We start from the raw sequence: 13,806 nt of genomic DNA, 5'->3' as shown, positions 1-13,806 counted from the left end.
CTTGACAGTTCGGACGTCGGCTGAGGGAATTGCGGTCATTGCCAATGTTTAGGCACCGGTGCTAGCACATTAAAAAACGAGCTGTCCAAAAAAATCGATTTGGGATTTCGCACATTCGACACAGGCGTCAGAAGGGCGATGTGCATTTGTAGGAAACAATATACATGTTCTCAGAAGTATTGTTTTTGCAGTTAGTTTTTGATGGACTATATATAAACCACGACGGAGGAGTCGAGTTCAACTTGCAGTGTTAAAAGTCGGGTGTTAAATGTGAAATAATGCCCGTGTTACTGTGTGGGTTGGAGAGCTGCACTTTAACAAAAGAACGGGACGAAAGACAACTTCTGGCCTTTAAATGCAGGTGCGCGTCAAGGAGATGTACGGAGGGACAGGGAAAGTTACTTGCAAGTTTTCAAACACGAAGTTGAAAGTGTTGTAGATGTAATCAGGGAGAGGAGATTGCGATGTTAGGGCAAATGTCTGGCACACAGTGGTTGGGTTAGCGAGACGGGAATCAGATGGTGGGGACGTCTCGGGGGGGAGGGGGGGCGTCAGTTGTGGCATCGCGATGTGGCGGCGTCAACAAATTTGGCCGCGATCAATTTTCGGACACTGCGCTTTGATATATCAGCAACTTTATTTCTAGATTTGAAGCTTTCGTGACTGCAAGGATTCATACTCTTAGTGTTTTTCGGTAAAGTCACGTAGGTTAAAAAATGAAATTAAAATTAATAAAAATAATATAATAATAAATCACGACGTTTCGGAGGCAACACAAGTCTCCGTCATCAGGTGGGACCGTCACAGCCAGATTTGCTGTATCAAAAATTTGCTGTATCAAACAGAAAAACTAAGAGTATATATCAGCAACTGGATCCCAGGCGGGGTACTGCCGTGACGTCACGCCGAGGTCGCCGGTTCGATCTTGCGGTGCTGAAGTTGAAATAACGTTGCACATTTATTCATAACCCTGCCACTGCTCACCCAGCAGCCATAAATGCACACACCGGAGTTGGCCGATACGCGGTGAGACAAAGCGTGCCTAACTCCCACCTCTTCCCAGGAATGTCTGTTCAACGTGGGAGAGTAGGCCAAAGCACCCTCTGGACTACAGCTTCATCCAGTAAAGGCCCGTTACGCCAGCAGACGTGTGAGAAATTCATTACAGGGTTGCGCCTTTACCTCTTTTAAATTATCGACAGAAATCGATGCAATGGCAGAGGTCCCTTATCCAGGAAACGACTCTGAATGTGAAGACTCTGGAGGGTTCCTGCTTAAAATGCCAAATCTTTATTGAGTATTTGTTGAGGAGTGGAGGGGGTGTGGGGTGCGCCTGAAAACGACATTAAATTTCTGCACGAAGAACATCAACGGTGCACTTAGTGCACTGCCGATGAATGGCTACTTATCTCTGTCCTGACTGCCAGGAAGGTTTTCGTACTCACGCGACACTAGTTGCATCATCTACCAACTCCACCTCCCAGTTCACTGGATTATATTGCATGATCTGCATAATTGAAGTTCTTTTTTTAATATGGTTAACGGAGGCTATTTAAACTTGAAAACATACTTTGGTCTAGAATGATTATAACCCATATTTATTATTGAAGTAAAAAAAAATTACAACTCGGGATGAAACGATCCACCCCCACCCCCTGGTGAGTTGATGAATCGTCGTGATTACGAGGCGACAGTTCAATTCAAGAATCTATGATTCCATTGCTCTGAGATGTGTTTAAAGATGTCGTGAAGCTGCCCCCACGCTTACCCCCCCACTGTCCCCCACCTACTCCCACCCCGGCCCCCCAGCTCACCCCCTCCCGCAACCCCCGGCCACTAGCAAAACAAATCCTGTGGAAAGGGTGAGGGGGGTGGGGCGAAACATAGAGGCGTGGCCTAAAAAAGGAAAGTTACGGAGCTAAAATAGGAAAGAGACAATGTGGGTGGGGGGGGCTCCAGAAGGAATAATGTCTAAGGAGTTAGTGTGAGTACGGCCTAAAGAGGAAGAGGCAGGGGGCCTAGAAACTTACGAACCTCCCTGTTTGAAATTCGGGTAGTAAGCGTCGAGTAAAACACGCGTGGCAGGCAGCACCATTTGAGTGCTGCAGATGAAGCCACAGGGAAACTCGTCTATTGTATTGACATTGCAGTGAGTGATGGCACCTCCAGTAGCTGCAAGGGTAATGTGGAACCCATGAAGTGCATGCAAATGAATTCCACTCGTTTTTTATAATGTATTGTATAGTCGTATAATTCCCATGAGTGCACCGTAATATCCGTAGTCGTACTATACCCATTATATATATAGTACTTGTTCATACAATCTGGATTCTTCGGCCAGTTGCATGTGCGTGCATGTAAACGGCGATATTGATCATTCTATATTAAAGCAGTAGCAGTAAAACAGTGCAAGGCAGTGGTCTCAACCCGTGAGGGCACAGGCAGCATTGATACCGTGCAGGGGAAAAAAAGAATCTTGAATGCATAGTGGACGTTAAGCACCACGTTGTTGCGACGTAACACACGAATGCACAAAGTGAAACATGCCTTAGCAACAACTGCGTTGGTAAGACGTTTGAGAAGTACTGGCATACGAGCAAGGCCATTCATTTTTTTCAATTGCTATCTATATTGTTTTATTGCAGAACATTGGAGGGAAACGTTGCATGCAAAATTGTTTACGAGTACGTACGATTTTGTTGCAATTGAAAAAAAAAACCATGCTTACGAATAATGCAAATGGAAGCTATGCGCTGAGCCTAATCTGTCAGAAGTATGATTCTTTATTCGGGCAAGGGTAAGAACTGTATCCCTCACACATAATCAGAGTTCCATTGAGACTACTAATGTGTAATCAATGTCTATCCAATGGCCAGATCGCCTCGTATTAAGAACACGCAATCGGTCTTTAATCCGGAGGTCACATTGGGCCATTGTTACACCGTGCTTTCTTGACCTAAACGCTACCACCGGGTCAATTGATTGAGCCATTCAATAAGCGAATAAATATGTGGCCGATGGCCCCCGAAGCTGGCATATTCACAGAGAATGACTGCACAGTTGAGAGTACTGTATTTTATAAATTATCAAATGAAACAGGAAATGGGAAAAATGCAGGTTGGCTGATGCAAATAATTACAGTAATAATGTCGAATATGGTACTCTATGTTTCTAATTGCAGGTTGTGCTCATTTACATACAAAGTGCAGTGACGTACACCAAAGAGAGCACGATGAAAAATCGTCTTGATTAGTCTTCACTTTTACCAGATCATTTACCTCTAAACTACAACGAGACATTTCACTGCAAAAAATATATATCTCAAATGCAGAATCTGGACATTCAAGTCTTGCTCTCCAAAATAAATGCACGTCAATTGCTGCAACCCATATTAAACATTCAACCCATTATTTTGTCTGTGAATGCTGTGGCAATAACTCGGTAAACAATGGAACGTTGGGCAAACATTAGCCTCATGGTTCCAGCCACATGCCAATGGAACGTTGAACCCAAAGTGAGCACGCTTCCCCGGGTTGCTGTGCATTCATCACAAAAACATGCAATCTGAAATGACGTATACTATGCGAATACATGGAGTTCGCATGAGCGCAACAGTATATGACGTAGTCTGTGCAAATGTGTATTTAAAGCCTCTTTATTCAGACTTTGAAGTGATGGTTAATGCGGTCAGTGGCATTCTATGGACGTCGCTGACGTCACGCCCACACGTGTAACGCGTCAGTGCAGCAGTGGCGTCACTAGAGTGTGCTAGCCACAGAGGAGTGCCTGGCTGTGAGTTTAAAGTAAAATTTTTTTTTTTCGATTTAAAGCTTTCATGACTGCAGGGATTCATCTTCTTGGTTCTTTCGGTAAAGTCACGTGGCGTTCATTCAGACGCTGTCTTTCCGACAGACCTGTCCTTCACCTGAGGACGGCTGCTTGCGTTGTGGCCGAAACGTCGTGAGAATTATTTTATTATGTTTTATTTTTATTCTTTTATTATTTCCCTTCTACGTGACTTTACCGAAAGAACCAAGAAGATCAAACATGTATATGTAATAAATAAATAAAACCTGTGTCGTTGGCCAACTACCCAAACCTAGCTAGTAGGTGTGTATTGATCACAAATATTGGCCTGAAAAGCCAATAGACCACAAACGTGTTTGTGTTGACAGAGCAGAAGCAGAGTTCTGCTTATACAATATTTGCTTTTATCAAAAATATAAAATCTACGGTATTTATTGTGGGTTTCATATTACTTTAATCATATACTAAACAAACAAAATGGAATACACTGCATTGGCCATGCCTATTCTTTCACTTGTTGGTATTGTATTGTCTGGACTTAGAGACAATTTAACATAGAGAAAACATTCTGACAGTGAATAGCAGTGGTTGGATGACTCGGAGTGTTTTTATTTCAAAGATGCACGCATTACAATGAATGTTCTCGTTAATTATTCTGTTTCCAGTTGTAATGAAATATGTGCTCAATATCACGCCGCAATGTGGACCGCATGCAAAATAATCGCGTGTATTAAAACGTATCCAGAGAGGCATTTATTAAAACATAAAACAAGGAATAGCTTTGATGTGACTGACCAGTAATTTTAACAGGTGGATGAACCAGAACTAATATTTATCAAGTTGGACACAAGATACTGTAATCTACACGTTAAAACATGCCAGTGTTATGTTCGCAAATATAGTGTGCTTCAATTTAAGATATGCATAATCTGAAACATGTAATAAAAAATTTGTAATAACTATTTCTTTTGGTCCTGCTTCGGCTTGCAGGCATTAACCTATTTATTCATAGATTATTTAGAAAACCAAAACGATTACATTTTTGTTGTCGTGCTAAGACAAATTGAATACAGTATTACCCCTACCGACAGGAACAAATAGCCATTGCATGTGTACGGTGTTCGGCGAAGGGACACCAGCAACGCATACATTCACACTTGCCGAGGTAACCATTGCCGGGACACGTGCAATGACTCCCTACATAACAGCTAAGCGGGGGGGGGTAAGAGAGAGAGAGAGCGAGCGAGCGAGCAACCAGATTAAATCATCTTGCATAAGGGAGTCTAACGCAACCGCGTGCGTCCCAATGCGTGAAAGAACCCGACCAATAGTTGCAGAACACCAGTGTCAATCGCTGACGCCCCAATGTAAATCCTAAAAAAAAAAGAAACTGCCTGCAGTTACCGCTGGGAACAGGACCTGTTATCCGTTTAACCGCACGCGTCTTCGTGGAGCTATTATCATTATTGTTCTCCTAGGGACGCTGTCGCACAGCCTCTACGGTTGGATTCAAGCAAAAAACACACGCAATTTAAAGATTTGTTTCGAGTGGATTGCTCAGCTGAGCGTTGATTTAAAACATGCATATGGAATTGCGGCACCCGCGGCTCAGTGGATGAATTGTTTATTCGTTGCATGATAACGCAGTGTGCGTTCTGCGGGTGTTAATATAAACGCGTAAATGTGACTTTGTGCCTCGCTGGATGTGGAGACTAATAAAAAAAAGAGATAATCAAACAAGCATCCATGAATACGATTATGTAATGCGACTGCTACACACATCCCTGGTAAGCATATCTAATTTCACTTGCCAAGTCCGCTACGTCGTCGGTATAATTGACAAATCTACAGAGCATTCAAATCATGCTGGCTTGCGAGCACAGACAGCACTGTCGGCTGCACGTGATTTATAAAACATAACCCCGGATTCACTGTTCGTCGGTTGATATTTTAAAAATACTTTTATTTCAGTGCGGATTATGGAGCGGTGACCAAAGTTTGATTCCTGGCCACGGCGTGCATGCCATGAAGTCGGTGGTGATATCTGAACCGGCTTGATCTCCCCACCCATCCCCAAGAGATAACAGTTTCAGATACTTTCATGAATTGACTCTTTGAATTTTACAATGCCCACTTAAATATATAAACGCCTTACAAATGTCGCTATATTTCACTGGAGTGGCGTGGTGGCACAGTTGGTTCTTCCACGTTGTATTTAATTCGATTCATAGGACCACCCTCCCCAAATCAACCCGCACTGGCCACTGATCAGCGGGGTAAAGTATAGCAAGTCGTAAAATAATCAACACGACCGACAGACACAATGTGGTGAAGCCTTATCCAGCAGTGGATCGACGTTGGTGAAATTTGAATTTTCTTTAAAAATTCCAGCGGAGCCAATGGCGACAAAAGCGGTGATGCATCTAACTGCACAACAGCGCAACACGGCGAGGGGAGGTAATTTTAGTGAAAACAATCAGTTCTAATGTCTAAAGTTTGGCATCCAATGACAAATATCCCCCCGTGTGGCCTTGTCAGACTGTTGGGGCAATTGCTGTTAGCGAGCACCTATGAATGCCGGCACGACACGCGAGGCTGGGTGGTGTGACCAGAACCCAGGTCCGGCCACTTTTTTGTCTCCCCAGCGCTGATGTTTAACGCACGGCGCACCAGGTACTCATTTAAGGCCGAGCCGACCTAAGTAGCAGTGGATGCTCTGGTGACACTACTCTGAGTCTCTCACGCCGCTGACGTTACAGCCGCGAGCGAGACTCCTGGAGCTCGGGTCAATCCGGGTTCGTAGCGCAGTGCGATACAACCATGACAGCTACCGCTTGTCCGCCACTCCTCTCACCACCACACCATGCTTACCGTTCAGGAGCAGCAGCAGCAGTACGGGCAGATGTATTCGCAGCAACGCGGCACCACATTGCGCGGCGCCCGGAGCGACTCCGGTAGCGCTCATCACGGCGCTCCTAAGTGTGCCTGCCGCTGCCTCTCAGGCGGCGAAGAAGTGGACCGCAGGAAAATCTCTTCTCGCCAACACCGCCACCGGTCCTTGACTCTCTCCTCGCCTCCTCCACCAAACACCAGCACCACCAGCACCACCACCACTCCTTGCCGCTGCTTCTCGGAGTCCACGCGCAGCGTACATCCGAAGCGGCTCGAACTTGAAAAGAAAACTGGGCAAGGCGCGCTTCTCTTCTCGCACGCGCAATAGCGGCAGAGTTGTGTCGCGCCGGATGAGAAACCAGTGTGGCAAGAGCTGTGCTGCTGAAGAAGCGACGCCCCGTATCTCTATCTCGCCGCGTCTTGTTTATCCATTGTAAAAGCCCGCCTCTGCTGCGAGTCTGTGCGAGCCATGGGCTGCATCAATTGTTATTGGTATTTAAGGAGCGCGCCACCTCGATCCGTCATTACAGTACATGCAATCTGAACAGCACTTCTCTTCTCACCGAGCTGACCGCCGCCGCCTTCTTCTGTCGTTTGCAGCTGATCGCTGCGTAGTTCGCGCTTCTGGACTTTCAATTCGCAAATATCCACTTCCTCCCCCTTCGCCCAAACCCCGAGACCCCCTCGACAGAGATCCCAGCAGCGATTTCGTGAACGGCAGTGAGCCTTATCTTCCTCCGTTAAAGCGACGCTGTTTGTGGCCGAGGGCTTGCTTTGGCTTGGCCCCGGGTTTGGGACCTCGGAGCGGGAGAAGAGTGTGGTGGGGTGGGTGGGATGTAGAGGCGGGGGGGGGGAGGAGGTGGGGGCGAGGTTGGGTTTTGCTCGGTGTGTGGATGGAGGAGCGGTGGCGGTGACGGCGGCGGCTTGGAGCGTGCGGGGTGGTTGTGGTGGCGGGGATGATGGGGGTGCAGTGTGGCGTTGGAATGAAAAGCGGAGAGGGAAGGCTGACGGGAGGAAAGGAGGAGTCAAGTGGGATGGGTAGGGGACGAGCGAGCGAGCGAGCAACAGCAGCAGCAACAGCAGCAGGAGGAGGTATCTTGCATTCAAATACCAGGGATTCGACTTGTACACGCAGCTTATAACGCCACGTCGCGCAGTATTCAGTGCGCATTTCGTCTGGTTATTAGCTTTCGGCCAGAGGGGGCTGCTACAATCCCTGTGACACTGCTTCACGTGGTTTTTTTTCCCCTCCGTATTTTAATCATCACATTCCACGACCCCCTCCACCACCACCACCAACCACCGCCAATCCATCCCCCTCCTTTTGAATGTGTTTTTTTCTCTCTTCTCGAGCATTGCCCTGCGGTTGTTGTTGTTGTTGTTGCTCGTGCATTCTACCACCGCTCCGCACACAATGTCCAGCCACAGTAACCAAGCGGCCAGCCTTTGCGAATGTTTATTAAAACCATTTATTTTTCTGCCGTTAATTGGCAGCCCTGGCAAAATAATGAATGCGTCGGCGGTCGGTGAACCCGGGCTCTCGATTCCCCGCTCACGGCCAGCACCAGCTCCTAGGTCGACTCGGCCTCAAATGAGTACCTGGTGCGGTGTGTAGTAATGGGGCGTGGTTGCTGGCCACCCACCCTCTCGTGTGCCGTTCCGGCCTTAATAGGTGCTCGCGAACAGCACTTGCCTCAACAGTCTGTGAAGGCTATACGGAGGATCTTTGTCTTTTTTTATTCGGTGGTTGGTGTCGTGAGCGGTTTTGTGCATGAACAACTCAGTGACGATGAGTTTGATTACTGGCCACGGCTAACATCAGTGGGGAGTGATGTCTGAACCAATCCTGGGTGCGACCCCCACTTCACAAACCCTCACTCACCAGAATGGTGAAGTATGGTCAAACAACCCCCATGGCTGACACAGCATGGTGAAGGCCTTCATCCAACAGAGGATTGACAAACAGCTGAAAGGAATGTCGACTATTGTTTGTTTTTCGGACACAAGAAAGAATAATCAGCGAAGCAACAAAACATTTACTCTGTTCGCGGTGTTAGCGCTGAGCCAGTTGTGGCAATTCCATATTCCTATGACAGGGAACGACGTTACTTCCCACAATGTCCTATTGTGCACATTTTACCTACTACAGAAGGGTGTTGGGCTGTCACACCACGCCCCCCCCTTATTGGAATTTAAATGAAGGCTTTTGCCAGACACGTTTTTTTAAGGAGTCGAATGCTGTATGGTGTTCTGAAAGCATTGCACTTAAAATAGAAACACACTGGCCAAGTTATTTGGGGGGGGGGGGGGTTAAGACAAAAGAGGATTGACAACGCTAAAAAGGAGACAATCTGACCTTGCCATCCGAGCCAAAAGGTTCATCAGGCGCGTTGTGACATCACGGCCGGAAAGCGTGGACCCCTATTTGCCCGCACCCGTCCACGGCTGAATGATATTTTTGATTTTAATTTCACCTCGCCACTCTCGTGGACACGTGTGAAATCAATAAGGCGACGGGGGCCCTTCTCGTGCCCAAAACCATTTCCCTGGCTATGGGAGGAGTCGTCTGTGATAAGAATAACACGGGATTGCAGAAAATCGCTCTTCCTCATGTTGTAGTGAGGGCGAGCAATTACTGCTTCACCTTGGGTATCCACAGATAATGGAAATAATCTCGGATCCTCAGGCCCCCATAGATTGTTTTTTCTAGATAAGGAGTTATCATATAATGTATAGGACATAGAAAAAAAGGGAACGTGACGGAGAGAGAACGTTCATCGCGGAGATGGAGCGATGAAAGAAGCTTTTGTCGTGCAGGAGCTGAGTGGCGTGTCCCAAGACTGCAACAACTGGGGGGGGGGGCGGGGAACCTTCATCCAGCAGTGGATATGTCATGGCTGAAGTTGAGAACGATGACGTGAACTCATCATGATACCTCATCATCGTGCGTGCGCATGTCACGTTGAGTGTGCCGCAATAATTGTCACGCTAATGCGGGCAGCTGCAAACTGCAGGGCAATAGAGCATGTTGCAGACACCTGCTCTAGGACACCATTACATCTGAAAAGGGTTATTTTCTACATTAACACCGCACACAGCTGGTAATCCTTAGCCTTCATTTTGTCGCATTACAATGACAAATCCCGTACCTCATGGCTCAATAACACCCGTAACAAAAGTCGTTTGGCTATAATGCCGTAATGGTCTGCAGTAAATTAAAACGGAGCGGTGCTTCTGTATTAGGCTACTTAATTTATGCACATCTTCCACTCGATGCGTGAGTGTGCAAACTTTTGTTTCCCCCTCGTAACTTCGCAGAAAACGTTGAAAGGGTTTACAATGCGAGAGAAAAATAAATGTTGATTACACTCATCACCACGTGAAGTGAGAGTGGAAATTGAAAACACCAGCTTGCGCTAATGGTCAATAAAGCACTGCAGCAGTTAACGTAGTTATTGGGTGCAACTTGCAAGGTTGATGACCCATTTGATTTGACAAGGTATTGCGGAATCGATCACTCTCATAAGCAGTGCATATGATGCCTTGAAGACATTTGATTGTGTTGACAGGAATCTTAAAACATGATGCCAAAAAATGTCAGAAAGTCAATACATTTGATTTTTTGAAATTCGCCCAGAGTTGGACTAATGCACTGGCTGGTCTAAACAAAGCTGAAGGGGTCTCGTTTTAAGTCGAGTTGGAGTGGATCTGCACGACTGAATCCATATAAAGCGAAAAATATTCAAATGGGATGATGAAACATGGAATTTAATTCACCGACATCGTTCTACAGTTTAAGTCGTGCAGTAGAATGCCAGTTCAGTGCAAGTATTTGTTTAACAGGACCCGGGGGATCTTGAGCTCATATACCAATCATCACATGACAGGTTTCCTTTGCAAAAGAGCCATCATAATGCCGGCATGGATCCTCTTTTTTTTTACATATATAGCTGCTCACAGCATCTGCAATCGCGGACAGGAGCGGAGAGCGGTATTTATTATCTGTCATCTAATTTATCTGCAAATCCTTGGGGTTGCACAGATAAGCGGAAGAATAGTGGCTCCCCAGACTTCCACGGATTATAGTAATCATGATTAAAAGGATGATGGATAACAGGTGTTTCCCTGTCCAGTACTGTATACATCTTGGAGGTGAACGTTTACATTGTTTTCGAAGGTAAATAGGAACGCATCGGTTTCCTCCGTTTAACGTGTTTCTGGATGTTAACGGGGTACCCCAAATGTTAATTGGGGTAGATTACCAGAATAATTAAGATATCGGTTGGAGGAAACATAACCGCGGGGTGGGAGGCCCCATCAGAGTCTGAATACCTCAGGCAGAGACAAGCTGGCGTGGAAACAAAATGGTAATTCAAGGACAAGAGGCAAGTTGGAGTGCATTTGAAAAGCTAAACATAATAATCATGATCAATCTCGTCATGTGTTCAGAGAATAAAGCTTTTGATTAGTGCATATTACCATTCTTGATTTGAAGCTTTCGTGACTGCAGGAAGCCATACTCTTTGATACTTTCGGTAAAGTCACGTAGTTATATTACTTTATTTTATACCTACGTGACTTTACCGAAAGAACCAAAGAGTATGCATATTAGCAGCTTATGACATTGTTTGAAAAGGGAAAAAAACACGTTTCAACAAAAGTTGAAAAGTGCATAGAGAATGGAGGGATGGATGGATGGATGCGTGCTTAGAATTACACGGAGATGATGGGCTGGTGGTTGAGGCTGATGAGGAAGTGGTCGGCCAAAGGAGAGAACGGTGCCCGGGGAGATGTCCACAGTGGAGAAGGAGATCAACTCGTGTGTTAGGAGCTACAGCAGTGGAGATACGAAGTGATTAAAGTATGAATAGGTGCAGAATACAGTGGATAAAGCTGGGCTTGGCATTTGTTAAAAGAAAAATGTTGAAAACAATTAACCAAAAATAAGCTATACAATGCGGTAATATTACAGGTAAAATATGAATTTGGTGTCATCTGACAGCAACGTTTGCAAAAAGGATTGATAGTAACCGATTTCGTTAAGTAAGAGAGCCGACTTTTTCCTCGGAATATAGACGAAAGATACGGCCGACATGGCACACATTACAAGTACATTTAGAGGTGATGCTTCAGTGGGCTTAAAGATCTGAAGGAAAGTGACGTGAGCTTCTCTCGGCCTATCAGAGCCAGTACGCATCAGCAGCACTAAACAAATACAGTCACTGTGAAGAAGTTGAAAAATATCCATGCGAGTTGCGTATATTGTACATGGGACAACACGAGATTTAATATTATGTGCCCCAGGACAGTGCACTTCTAAGTTAAACTTGCTTGCGAGAAAATTGCATACTGTGCATTTTAGCGTAATGTTCTCCCAGCTCGAGAATTACTGAAACAATAATTGTGCAGAATTAATAATACATGTGTGCGTATAATAATTTGAAAGTGTATTTTATGAACGTCAGACATTTCAATATAATGTGCGGAGTTCCATTTGTGTGTGCGTTTAAGATCAAATTAAACTGAAATGCTCTTGCCTGTTGGTCTTGGCCTAGAATAGGACGAATATCCTAAAGATAAGAACATCATCATTTGTGACGTGTTCATATTATTAGCACATCATTGCCACCTGTAAAGCAATGCGTTTGTCTCCTCTCTGATAGCGTCACTGCTATATTGCGTCCTTAATTATTACCTTCATAGAATCACATCCTAAAATGAGTTAAAGAAGTGGGGACATGTTGAGCGTTGCACACATTTGAGAGCGCTCTTGTCTGTGTGGTTTTCCATTCGCCCCACCAAGACGGAGTAATCTGCCGGGATTAAATGGCCCTCCGCTAACGCGTGAATCACACCCTTTGAGTCAGAAGACCCTATATTTACCCAGCCTTCTGTAGTTGAATTGCTTTGTTGAGCATGCACAATAGACATGCATCACTGTTTTAAAGTCGAGTTTACCATTACGTGGAAGACAATGGACAATTTGCTTTTTTTAGAGCCTAAAATTTAACGTCATTAAATGTGCGCGTGGTTTGTTTTCGTTAACCGCGAACAGCTTATTTAATGGAATTGAATGTTAGAAATTTAGATGTATTCGTGACCAAGTTATTCACAACGCGTGGCTTATTCGCAGAATAAAACAAAGCGTAAAATACGATTCCGCACTAAACACTACGGGTATGAATACAAACAATTATTACCAACAATAATCACGGGGTGAATAGGAAAACATTTTAGCGCATTTCTCATCGACGAGACACGGGCACGAAGCTTCGCTGGGTGCCGCTCCAGATCGTCGTCATCGTCGTCATCAATTGCGTAACGACAGCACTCCACCACGATGACAAAGTCGGCGACACTGTTTCGTTGAGTTGACCTTGCACAGTGTGTCGCGAACTTATACCCGGGGCTGAGCTCTTTACGCGGGATCAAATGTCATTGGCTATCAAAAGCCATTATAGGAGTTTTATTGATATTCTGTATGATCCTCCCAAAAAACGTCCCGTGATGATGGAATTGCATTGCTGCTTTGTGCAGCAGAGTGCAGCTGAAACACATCGGGCTGAAACACCTTAAGAACCGAGATTGGTAATTTCGGCTTTTGTTGCAACTTTTTGTACGGCGTGTGACATAGTTAAGCGACTGGTTTTTTGGGGGAACAGCAAGACACCCTGTAGACCGATGTGTAATAAACACACGTCTCACATATTTTGTGTTTGTGGAACTCGAGTTCTATTACACATGTATCTTCCGCAAGAAATGCAACATTACTTTTTCGTCATCCATTATCAACAGCAGCTGCTCCGTCGTTCGCAAATAATCGTGCATAATATGATGCATTGCGCGCTTCATCGTCTGCAGCGTTGATATAACCCGCAGGTCCCTCTCTCACGCCTCTGTCCTCTTATCTGAAAAGGTGCAGCTCACATGAAGCCGATCGGTGGGTAAATTGTAGAACGGCAGGATCTGCCAGAATGCGCGAAATGGCCAGAAGCCACATTAGGCGTCGCAGATAACAGGCTAATTTATATGAGAGGATATCCACGGTTGTGCGCTTGCCAATAAATCATGAAAACAACATGAACGCAATATTATTCTTGACAAATA

The 13,806-nt window shown here is 45.4% G+C and overlaps 1 protein-coding gene across 1 annotated transcript in view; it reads right to left on the bottom strand.

Annotated features, from left to right (window-relative positions):
- Positions 1–7,562, bottom strand: part of LOC144933073 (transmembrane protein 132C-like) — an 89,575-nt gene extending 82,013 nt beyond the window's left edge. The window contains exon 1 of the mRNA XM_078857573.1: positions 6,679–7,562. Within this exon, the coding sequence (XP_078713699.1) occupies positions 6,679–6,772 (94 nt within the window). The 5' untranslated portion in view covers positions 6,773–7,562. The remainder of the gene's footprint in view (positions 1–6,678) is intronic.
- Positions 7,563–13,806: the final 6,244 nt, after the last annotated feature.

The sequence above is a fragment of the Lampetra fluviatilis genome, chromosome 6 (assembly GCF_964198595.1).
Source record: "Lampetra fluviatilis chromosome 6, kcLamFluv1.1, whole genome shotgun sequence".
NCBI lineage: Eukaryota > Metazoa > Chordata > Hyperoartia > Petromyzontiformes > Petromyzontidae > Lampetra > Lampetra fluviatilis.
The sequence above is the reverse complement of the archived record's forward strand: the minus strand, read 5'-3'. Positions and strand labels throughout refer to the sequence as shown.